The following is a 12,606-nucleotide window of genomic DNA, read 5'->3' on the forward strand; positions in this document are numbered from 1 at the left end:
TTGTTTTATATTAATTTAATTCTACATCCAATCACAATGAAGTGATCAAACATGCTTAGCAAGCAACATGTTGGAGAATTTTATACAGCAAGTTAGAGAGAAGCACTGATTAGCTTGACTGTATAGTCATACACAATTTATTCTTAGTGAATAAATTTTATATTGCTTAAACATAAAATTTAGTTTTTCAGCGACAATGCTTAGTAGTAATTCTGGCTTAATATGTGTTTTAAAACTTAATATTTCCCTTGCTGAATCAAGTGTAACTTTTCTTGTGTTTTTATTGTGAAAATATTAGCATAAAAAGTGAACTTTTTTTTGTCCAATCGGATCATTTTTTAAGGTTTTCAAATGTGATGATTCCGACAATATGAAGGCTGCATTGACAGTGATTGCTGGCGTTCCATGTTTTTGTTTTGCATTCATAGGATGTGGACATCATTAACTGGGTCAACATTTATTATTCATCACTAGTTTCCTGTGATTAGGTGGCAGTGAGCTACCTTTTTGAACTGCAATCCATTTGCAATAACTATAACCACAATTAGGGAGGGAGCTCCAAGCAGCATTTAACTGTGCCTGAAGTTCCTTCAAGTTTCGCTGTTGTAATGACAGCAAAAGATGACTCTTTAATTGGACAACATGACCTAATAGTATTGGTTACTGTTTGCAAAGATAAAAATGAATCCATTAAAATTTATCTTCAAAAGTCCTTCATTCATTGTAAGGTTTAGTTTATCAGTGTTTTTTCAGAAAAGTGTCAAATAGTTTTTGAACTTTGAGTTGTTTGAATGATAGCGTGTTGAATTTGTATTTTGCTACAAGAAATCATTGGAACTAGCGACAATGTAATAGAAGATTTAAAATCTCAGTAACTGATTAACAGTAATTAAATATTATAATTCTGTTTCAGTTGTGTGATGTTCTGGAATTTTCACTGTCCATTATGTGCCAGGTTTTCCTCTAGCAGATCTTCTGATAACATCTGTCATTAGTTAGTTCTGCCTTTCAGCTTTTTATCTCAATACATTTTCGCTGACTAAGTTGCTGCAAGTGAGAGCTGGTATGGGTACAGTGAGGAAAACAGGATATCCGGAAAATGAGTGAAGAAGGCAATTCTGTACCTTCGTAACCAAACAGTTTGAAGATTGAGAAATAAAACAGCAGAATATTGAGTAGCATGTGCAAATTAGAGTGGGATAATTCAGCATCCAGTCCGGATTACAAAGAGAAATAAAGAGGAAGGACAAAAGATTGTGTAAAGAAAGGAAGAGACAGAAAAGATAAATATAAAACGTAATTTCAGATTTAACATCTGAAGAATTTCCAGCAATAATTGAAAACCAAAGGAATGAACCTTTGTACATTAGTAGTTAATCTTCATGCCAGATTGGCAGTCATTAGAATTTCTGCAGCATTATGTTTTTCAAATGAATGCAGCAGGTACAATTCACTCTGCTCTATCTCAACTTCGTGTCTTCGAAACCCACAAGTGTTTTTACTGTCTCCAAACTCAACTTCCTTATCAGTATTCATGCCAAACACCACCCTGGACACCTTCCACCTTACCCAATATTGAACCATTTGCATGTTTTCATGCATAAAATACCACTTGCCTACTTCTATTTTTCCTTGATCTCTATCTTCTATTTAAATGCTAGTGCACAGAGTTAGAGATGTCCTTCTTTTCAAATTTGTTCCAGTGTTGCTTCCTCAGAAATCACCTTCATCCTCGCATTCCAGCCTGGGCCCTTTAGTTCTCCTTCTGTATATTTCTAACTACACTTATTCTTCTGCCCCATTATTGATGACAGAACCTTCAATTCCTTCTCCCTTTACACCTGTGTTCTTTCAAGCTTCCAACTTGTTACCTTGATGTTCAAAATTTCCATGTCTACCTCTTCCCCTCAATGTTGGTACCTCTCCTAACTTTTTCACTGACTTGTTTACTGTTGTGTAAAAGACGTTTGGATGTTTACTGGGCCCAGTGCATTCCTTAACAGCAAGTTGTGTAGATACTTCACACGTACAAACTTTTACCTTCTTTTCAAGTTGGCTTGTTCTAAGATGCCATTAAACACACTTTGCACCATGTATATTACTTTTACAGGACCTCGGTATGTTGTACAAATTGGTGATAAAATAATTGACTACAATGAAGAATTCCGCCTTTTCCTGGCAACTCGCAACCCCGACCCATCTATTCCACCTGATGCAGCTTCCATTGTCAATGAGGTTAATTTTACAATAACAAGGGAAGGTCTCAGGGGACAGGTAAAGAAGTAACAATAATATTCTTTTAATACCTATTTGTTGCTTGCCATATTTTGTATTGTTCTTCTTGACAAGTCAAGAACATGGTATTTTGTGTTGTATAGAAGATATTATTGCTGCAATGTAATGTCTATTTGAAATTCTTTACTGGACTGTAATGGTATTCCTTTTAACTATGTTATAATTTTTTTTAGATACTATAAATAATGCTGCTACTTTTCCTTTTATTCCTCTGTTGTATCCAAGATGTGTACCTAAGATGGCACCGTTAGAGGTAGCCATCATAAAAACTTTTCACTGTACCCCTGTACTCCTGAACTGGAGTACTCATGACAATGAAGGATATTCAATTTAGTGTTTAATGATGAAAACTGTGGTTTCATTGCAAAATATGTGCACATGCACACCTGTTAATGGTAATATGAAGTCCAAGTTATATCCAAATGAAATGATGTATTTACTTCGGTTATGTCTTGTGTCCTTTAAACAGTGCAGAATATAGAAATACATTTAGGGATAACTGTAAGGTTGGAGCCAGGAAGAAGACAATTGGAAATACAAAGAATTTCATGAACAGATTAGATTAGATTCCCTACAGTGCGGGAACAGGCCCTTCAGCCCAACAGGTCCACACTGCCCCTTGAAGCATCCCACCCAGACCCATCCCCCTATAACCCACACACCCCTGAACACTACGGGCAATTTAACATGGCTGCTCCACCTAGCCTGCCCATTTTTTGACTGTGGGAGGAAACCGGAGCACCCGGGGGAAGCCCATGCAGACACTGGGAGAATGTGCAAACGCCACACAGACAGTCGCCCGAGGCTGGAATCGAACCTGGGTCCCTGGCGCTGTGAGGCTGCAGTGCTAATCACTGAGCCACCGTGCCGCTTCAAGAAAGTGAGAAAGCATCTAAGTTGTTGGAAGAAAGGCACGATTGACTCACATAATGTGACGTTAGTCTGCAACAGATGATGGGCCCATAAAGAACATGTTCTAAGTTTAAATAGATGAGGTAGCAACAATGAGAATATAAAGGGTTCTAATGTGTTTTAAATTAGATGTACTGGGAGTTAGCTCATCAGCAAGAAGGAAATAATGGATGAATAATATAATGCAAGACAGAATGTGAGCATATATAGAGAGTAGGAATTTCATAAAGTGCCTGCGACGTGAAAAATCTATTGAAATTAAGGTCAGCAGAACATTGTTTTTGTTGGCTACGTACAACCTTGTAACCTTTAATAATCATTTCAATTACTGAAAATTGTTTATCAATTTTATGTTCTTGAAGCTATTAGCTGTCACTCTGCAACATGAGAAACCAGAGCTAGAGGAACGTAAGACAACACTCCTACAACAGGAAGAGGAGAAAAAGATTCAACTAGCAAAACTTGAAGATTCTCTATTAGAGGTATTGCATATGGAAAATTCTATGTTTGTATCAGCATATTAAACAAGAAACCTGTATTTAATACCATACAAACATTTTGGATCAATTAAATTTATTTTTCTTTCTTAATGAGATGGCAACTCTTATATTGCCTGAAGATGGCAAAAAGTGGCACTATTATTTCCCATCACTGAACTGATTTGCATAATTCTTTCACCATTATCTCTCATTTGCACATAAACAAAACATTTGCCAGATTAATGATCGTTCTTTTAAGCAATATTTGGACAAAGGATTTGTAAGGAAAATAAATCCACTGTAGTGTCAGCCTAATCCAGTTCATATGGCTGTCTCCTTGTTGGATATCATTTTAAGACCATAAGACATAGGAGTGGAAGTAAGGCCATTCGGCCCATCAAGTCCACTCCACCATTTAAATCATGGCTGATGGGCATTTCAACACCACTTCCCTGCACTCTCCCCGTAGCCCTTGATTCCTTCTGAGATCAAGAATTTGTCAATCTCTGCCTTGAAGGCATCCAACGTCTCGGTCTCCACTGCACTGCTTTCAAAAGGCTTTGGTTGGTTGCAGGGAATGTATTAATTGCAAAACATTTCTAGAATATATTCACATCTTTCTCCACAGAAGAAAGTAAACAAAATACAAGGATATATTCATTGGAATCCAGATTTAGTTCAAAATGCATTCTCTTTAGATATCTCAACATTAAAAGTAAAAATTTTAGAAGTTTGACATCTCCAGCTACAAATTCCTTCAAGTTGTGCAAGAAGTTTTGTTGATTACACCACAGTACTTGCATACTATCTTTTACACTCATGTTCAACAAAACCTTTTTTGAAAAATGAGTTTTTGTATTTTCAGTTTTCAAGATAGGCTACAATATTGGCTTCATACTGCTCATTTGCTGTTTTGCATCAGAATGGAGTCATCCCACAAATGTATGTTTACTGTACGATTTATACTAAATAATATCATAGTGAAGTTGTTAATGCAGCGTAGAACCCTGTACTGGTAGTAAGGAAAGTAGGTATTTGGTCAATGTGTAAGGCTGATTTGATACCATTGTTGCCATTTTGAACTCTGTCTTAAGCGTGCACAGCTAAACATGTTCAGCAACAGGAAGAACTTAGACCATCAAACACTATCAGGGTCATTGCTAATTAACCTCTCCTTTTTTTTCTGAGTTGGTTCAATACATTGGTTGTTTTAGACAATTAGTGTAACTGACAGGAATAGATGCTGAATACAGACAAGACCTTGGTTCTGACTTCAAGAATCCTGGTCAGGCCATACTCCCAGTCATAGGTATGTAGTTGCCATTCCCATTGATCTGCAGTATAACAGGCAGATTGAGCAAAGGCAGAAGGAAACGAGCTGCTCAAAGGGAGAAGAGAAGGAGGAGTGAAATGTGGATTCTCAGTGGGAGAATCTTGTACCCATAAGGTCTTTTGAGAGCATTTCTTTTACCTTCGCCTAAGCCAGGTACAAGATATGCATTATCTGTGTTTTAAGAAGGAGAAGCTCACAGAACTCAGCCACACCTTGAAACCAGGTGTGTAACCACTGAATCAGGTAAGGATGCCATTATGAGTCATTGTGTAGGTGACTGTGACCATTCATTTGTTCTTATTGAAATCCTTTGTTGTAATAGCCATAACATTTCCTTCTTTGCCATCCATTAGTGTGAAGAGAGGAAATAGGAAAGGGGAATTCATTAAGTTGTCTTTGACCAGAGCTTGTACATGTCTTTGTCAGGGTAATAGAATCTCTCACCGTGCAGAACGCCACTAATTAGACAAGTATGCTGCGATTTACTCAATCCGAAAAGATTACCACAGGCTGAATCTTCAACATGCTGGTAAATGGCAGCAATCCTGGCTACAGCTATGATGCTTTTATCCTGTCAGTCTGGTGTACTTTCTGTTTTGAACCAACACATCAAATCAGAGGATGACTTCTGGGTCACATGGTTTATTAGCTTTATACCTGACTCAGTTCTTCAGCTTGTCTTTGCTAGTATATATTTAATGAGACCCACCTTGCCATATTCAGTGTTCGAGAGTAGACTGTTTATGTGTGAAGCTAACTGGTTTTCTGCCTTAACTTCTCTGGAGGAGCACTGGAAAACTCACCAGTATGTGATATACCATTAAGTATAGCAGTTGGGATGTCATAATGAAGTTGTATAGGACATTGATGAGGGCACTTTTGGAGTATTGTGTACAATTCTGATTGTTCTGCTATAGGAGGGAAATTATTACATCATAAAACTTCCAAACCAGGAGAGTTTAGTTAGAAATCTTCAAGCATTAGAACTGAGAGAATTTAAGGCTTTCAGATTTGGAGAAAAGTTCACATCAGATTTGGAATGACTCATCCAGTTGTTACTATTGTCAATGGCAAATAACCTGGAAGGGGTCAGTTAAGTAGAAACCTGAAGAATTGAGATAGGGATGTATTTTCTTTGGACGGATAGTGTCAGGAAACTAGTTGAAATTTTATTTTTCTTTGTGTTTCAGTTCACCAACTAGCATCTTTCCATCAAAGCCCTATTTTGAGTCCTTTGCAGCAGAACCCATATGCCACCTTGCCCTCTAGAGCATTTGCACCTGTGCTGTCCTTTTATCCCATCCCCCGCCTTGTGGCCGTTTCTGAGCAGTAATTGTGAGGTTGGTAATGAAGCTTCTTCTTAAGTTCCCTGCTGTTTTTTTACACTTCACACTTCTGTAGCACTGCTTGACGAGGCAGCAGTTCTAGGATATCTGTAAAGATAAAGGCTTGTGTATAGATTTGGGGTGAGAAAAGTAAGAGGAAGATGCCATCTGAAGCCTATAATTCAGAGCCGATAGTGGAATAAATTGGGTAGTGAGCTACTCAGTTAAAGGACAATTAAAGATGAGTGCAAATACTGGCTTTGCCAGAAGCATCCCTTCCAAGAAAAAACAAAAGTGGTATTTAAAGGACTGAATTAATTGATCCATCTACAGTTCGTTAATCATTTCTCAATGTGTACTTTTCACGAGCAAAAGTGCAGCATCTTTTACAGACATAAAAGCTGATAAATAAAAAGAAGTAAAGAAAGTTAATTGAACATAATTATAGCATTGCTGTGTTCTTTTATTTGTGATTATTTAGGTACATGAGACATACTGTAGTTTCTATGTTCGTGATAAAATCACTAGTCATCACAACTCCATACAAATCGTAGATGTACTCAGTATGGTTTGAATCCGGGACACTTGAAGAAAGTGATTAAATTTGTGATAAAGGCTATCCTTTGATATATTTTACATGGATTTTCAAAAAGCATACTATTTGCATATTATGAGTCTTTTAAAGTGGATAAATTATATTAAAGATTGAAGAACATATAGAACATAGAACATTACAGCACAGTACAGGCCCTTTGGCCCCCGATGTTGTGCCGATCTGCCATACCAATCTGAAGCCCATCTAACCTACACTATTCCATGTACATCCATATGCTTGTCCAATGACGACTTAAATGTACCTAAAGTTGGCAAATCTACTACCGTTGCAGGCAAAGTGTTCCATTCCCTTACTACTCTCTGAGTAAAGAAACTACCTCTGACATCTGTCCTATATCTTTCACCCCTCAATTTAAAGCTATGCCCCCTCATGCTCGACGTCACCATCCTAGGAAAAAGGCTGTCCCTATCCACCCTATCTAACCCTTTGATTATCTTATATGTCTCAATTAAGTCACCTCTCAACCTTCTTCTCTCTAATGAAAACAGCCTCAAGTCCCTCAGCCTTTCCTCGAAAGACCTTCCCTCCATACCAGGCAACATCCTAGTAAATCTCCTCTGCACCCTTTCCAAAGCTTCCACATCCTTCTTATAATGTGGTGACCAGAACTGTACACAGTACTCCAAGTGCGGCCGTACCAGAGTTGGATATGATTTGTATCAGCATATAAATACTGTGGCTGCAAGAGCAGGCCAGAGATCGGAAAATCTCTGGCGCGTAATTTACCTCGTATCTCTCCATATCCTGTCTAATATCCACAAGAAACAAGTGGAGGGATTACGGCATGATGGAATGCTCTTGAAGTGCCTTCATGAGTTTCAACTTCCACAACACTTGAGAACCTCGGTAGTATTCAGGACAAAACAGCTCATTTTATTGTCACCCAATCCACCACCTTAAATAATTAGTTACTCCACCGTAGATGCAGCAGTGTATACCATGTGCAAAATACAATACTGTGATTCAGTACTTTTCCTTCGATGGTAAAGTAATACTCCTTTAATGCAATATTTAGATAAATGAGTACACATTACCACTGCAGCAAGTTCCTATGATATGGACTGCAGAACTCTACACCATACTCAGGCTATGGTGCAACCAGCTTTTTATACAGTTCTTGCAATTCCAGCGTGAATGAAGTTTAATTCTGAACATGCTTGGGTGAAATTCCAATAGTATTATCTTGGATAGATACTAAGTTTAGAAAGTGCATACATTGGCACAGCAAGAGTGCAAATCCTCACACATTCTGTTGTTTGCACTAAAGAATTGTTAGAAACATTTGTTTTCTAGCCATAATTGAACGAAACTGACTCCAATGAATATAGATGTGACTATCTTCTATTTCAAATGCTATCACTTTGGTCAATCAGAAGTCCTTAAACACTACTGAAAGGGATTTTAGTTAAATTTTCTTTTACCATATTAGGCAGGAATGGAATGGAACGCTCAAGATTTGATGGATGCACTAGCATTTTGAAGTAGTGATATTTATGTATTTAAATATTTATGAAGGTTTGAGATTTTGTTATTTAACTTTATTGTGAACAATTTTTCTGATAGCTGGATAGCAGCATTCAATAATTTTGATGCTACTATCGAGAACAAGGTTAGAAATGTAATGGATTTATTTTCAACTATCTTTAACCTTCAGTATCTGTCCAATAAATTCAACAATTTAATCATCCAATTCCAAGGATAAGTGCGCCCTTTGATGTGAGAGTGGCATGCCCATAATCACATCTTTTGCCCAGTGACTTCTTTCAGCAACTGAAGCCATTCAATCAATATTTTTCTTATATGCCAATGTATGTAATGTGATACCCTTTCAGACTTTACTGAAGTAATTAGCATAATAGTATTTGCATTTTAAATTTTTGAAAAGGGTTTAGGAAAGAGATGAGTACTACCACAGACAGGGAGGAGCGTGCAGCAGGTCACTATCACTATAAAGCAGTCTGGGGGTACAGACCTGTGTGAGAAGGGCCAAGACAACAGAGGGTAAAAGCCTACAGCAGAGAGTCCCTTAAACTCATTTCTACCTGTCGAAGCAAAGTTTAGTGTAGGAAAATAATGGTTAGGTGATTCATCGTATTTTTTCTGTGTCTCTTGATTGACCAACTGTTTTAAAATAGGAGACATTATTATAGCTGAACAGTGCACTTACAAAACTCCCTTTTAAGATGTTTAAAATCAAAGTTAAAAGGCAGACAGTGTGTTGCAACTGTAGTATGTGGGAGCTGGTGGATGCCAGTGTGATTCATGCTGATCCCATGAGACAAACTTTGACTGCTTGAAGAACTTTAACTCAGGTTGATGAGCTGGAGGCTAAGCTGCAGTACATCATTGAGGGGAATGAGTTACCTGGATCATGTCTTTCAGGAGACAGTCACACTGCTTAGATTAATTACATTAAATTTGGTTGGTGGTCGGAGATGGGAGTGGGTGACTGCAAGTGAGGTAGGTATTGGAATCCAGATTTTAACTTTGGAAGAGCCACAACTAATGCACATGTCCAATAGGTATGATCTTCTTGCTTCCAATGTGATCAAGGGCACAGATTGCATGGAAGATGAGTGAACATACTCATAGCACCCTAGTCCAGGCAGACATTCAAATAACGTGAAAAGAGAGCAACAGGGGAAAACATTCTTTGGGGAATAGATACTTTTTTCTGGTATCAGCCTAAAAGAACTTCCTATGGATTGCCTCCAATGCTAGTGTTTGTTTGCTTCGATAAGAGGCCCGAAACAGTTCACAAAATTCCAGCTGTACTGATTAGTGCCTTGTTTGGCTTTAGCAGTACCTCCCTACTTTTTTACTCCATTCATGGCAACGTTGTAAATAGAGCTTTACATTAACTTATTGAGGGGGAGAGGTGTGAGGAGTGGAGGGGATAAGGACGCAATGGAAGTGATGTTTAAAATCAAAAAGAAACGAGTAGAGGTGCACGGTAATGAAGAGGAGAATTAGAGTCAAAGTTTGACAGGAGCGGGTAGATAATATAAGTTGAAGAGTGGAGCAGAAATTGAAACCAGAATAAATAATAATTGTTAAAGTCAAATCCCAAGGCTCCTTATATGAATGCATGCAGCATTTATAACAAGATAGATGAGTTTACAGCACAAATAGAAATAAATGAAAATGACTCAACACAAATTTCAAAGACATTGCTGCAAGGTGATTGGGACTGGGAATTCAATATTTAAGAAAATACACCGTTACAGAAAAATAGACAAAAAGGAGGTGAAATATCACTGTTACTACTGGAAGATATAAGTGCAGTAGTGAGCAGTGATCTTTGTGAAATAGATCACGATGTGGAATCAGTTTGAATGGAAATAAGAAGTAGGAAGCAAAAGAAATTATGGGTGGGAGTTGTCTTTCAGCACCCAAAGAGCTGCTTCACAGTAGTACAAAGTATAAATCAGAAAATGATGGAGGCATCAAAGAACGGAAGTGTCATGAGTGATTTTAACCCACATATTGACTGGACAAATCAGATGAACAAGGGTAGCATGAAAGATAAATTGCTAGAATGTATCATAGATAGGTTTTGCAATATACTGCTTTCAGAAGCAATCTGGGAACAGGCTGTTTTACATCTATGTAATGAGGAAAGATTAATAAGAACTCTTAGTTAAAGATCTTTCAGGGATGGCAATCACAACATTGTAGAATTTCAAATTTAGTTTGATGCAGAGCAACTTGGCTATCAAACTACTGCCTACAAATTAAATAAGGACATTTACAGAGGTATGAAGATAGTGTTGTTTAAAGCAGACTAGGAAATTAGACTAAGAGGAAGGTTAATGGACGAGGAGTGATAGATATTTAATAACACACAGCAAAACGTGATTCCAGTTAACAATAATGTTTAAGGAGGATATTCAATCAAAAATATAGGCATATAAGGTGGTGGAAATTGATGGTATGCCAGAGGATTGGGATTTTTATTGCAACCAATGACTAAAAAGCTAATAAAAAAGGAGTTGATTACGAAAGCACATTGGAAAGAAATATTAAGTAAATGGATCTTCTGATACAAAAGAAAAGAAAGAGCGTAGCTAAAGTAAGTGTGGGATGCATGGAGGGTGTGACTGAGGAATTCATAACAGGGACCAGGGAAACAGCAGATAATTTGAAGCAATATTTTGCATCCATCTTCACAGTGGAGTGTATTGTAAATATCTGCAAAATATCAGATAAGTAAGGTGTTAATAGGAGAAGGATCTGGTTACATTTTCTGTCATTTGGGACAAAGTATTTGACCACCCAAAGACAGAGATTTGCAGGATCTGATGGCCTGAATCAAAGGGCTTCTGGGTGTATGTGAGGTTTTGAGGCATGTTAGAAGTATGGGTAAATATGCAAGTGTGAGAGATGGTATGGGGTGATGGTTAGGCGTGTCTTTTACTTAACTCCAGAATTAAGCCAATGTCTCAGTAAATGCACAAAAAAACAGAAATTGCTGGAAGAAAACTCATCAGACCTGGTAGCATCTGTGAAGAGAAATCAGACTTAAGATTTTGGGTCCAGTGACCCTTCTTCAGAACACATGCCACTTTGCAGTCCAAGACTGGATATTGTCTTTGTCTTGCTGCATTCGGACATAGACTGTTTCAGTATCTGAAGAGTCATTTTTGATTCTGAACATTGTGTAATCAGCAATGAATATCTTCACTTCAGACATTACAATGGAGAGAGGGCCATTGATAAATTAGCTAGACGTGGTAAGGCTTAAGAAGATACTCTGAAAAGCTCCCGCAGAGAAGTCCTGGAGCTGAGATGATGACTTCTAATAATCAAAACTGTCTTTGCATGTGCTAACGGAGAATTTTACCCTGATTCATATTTATAAAATCATGAGGGGCATGGATGGGGGAATAATCAGGGTCTTTTTCCCAGGGTGGGGAGTCCAAATTTAGAGAGCACAGGTTTAAGGTGAAAGGGGAAAGATTTTAAAATGTCCTGAGGGGTAACTTTTACACACAGAAGGTGGTGCATGAATGGAATGAGCTGCCAGAGGAAGTGATGGAGGGTGGTACAATTACAACATTTAAAAATCATCTGGATGGGTACATGAATAGGAGGGTTATAGGGGGATATGAGCCAAAGGCTGGCAAATGGCACTCTGTCAGACTGGGATGCCTGGGTGGCACAGACAAGTTGGATCAAAGGTTTTGTTTCCATGCTGTATAACTCAATGACTGCAGTTTTCCTCAGGCTCCTTGATGCCACACTTTGTCAAATACAGCCTTAATGTCAAAGGCAGTCACTGTCAGTGGGCCAACTACTGGAAACTGGGGTTAGATTAGCTATCTCAATGCAGAGTCAATGGGCCAACAAGACTGTTCTGAGCTGTACATCTCTATGACTCTATGGCCTCATCAGTGGAATTCACTTCTTTTGTCCATGTTTGAACAAAGGCAACAATGAATTCAGGAGCAGAACCCATACTGGTTGCCATTGAGCAGCTTATTGATACTATTATTGAGCAGATGATACAAATCTGGGTGGCAGTGTGAACTGTGATGAGGATGTTATGACAATACAGGGTGACTTTGACAGGCTAGGTGAGTGGACGGTTGCATGGCAGATGCAGTTTAATGTGGATAAATGTGAGATTATCCACTTTGGTGGCAA

General features: G+C 38.1%; 1 protein-coding gene across 2 annotated transcripts in view; it reads left to right on the forward strand.

Annotated features, from left to right (window-relative positions):
* dync2h1 (dynein cytoplasmic 2 heavy chain 1) overlaps positions 1-12,606 on the forward strand; it is a 541,347-nt gene that overhangs the window by 248,575 nt on the left and 280,166 nt on the right. For both annotated transcript variants that reach the window (XM_059646623.1, XM_059646624.1), the window contains 2 exons: positions 2,111-2,274; positions 3,570-3,689. In XM_059646623.1, the coding sequence (XP_059502606.1) occupies positions 2,111-2,274; positions 3,570-3,689 (284 nt within the window). The remainder of the gene's footprint in view (positions 1-2,110; positions 2,275-3,569; positions 3,690-12,606) is intronic.

Source organism: Stegostoma tigrinum, chromosome 6 (assembly GCF_030684315.1).
Source record: "Stegostoma tigrinum isolate sSteTig4 chromosome 6, sSteTig4.hap1, whole genome shotgun sequence".
NCBI lineage: Eukaryota > Metazoa > Chordata > Chondrichthyes > Orectolobiformes > Stegostomatidae > Stegostoma > Stegostoma tigrinum.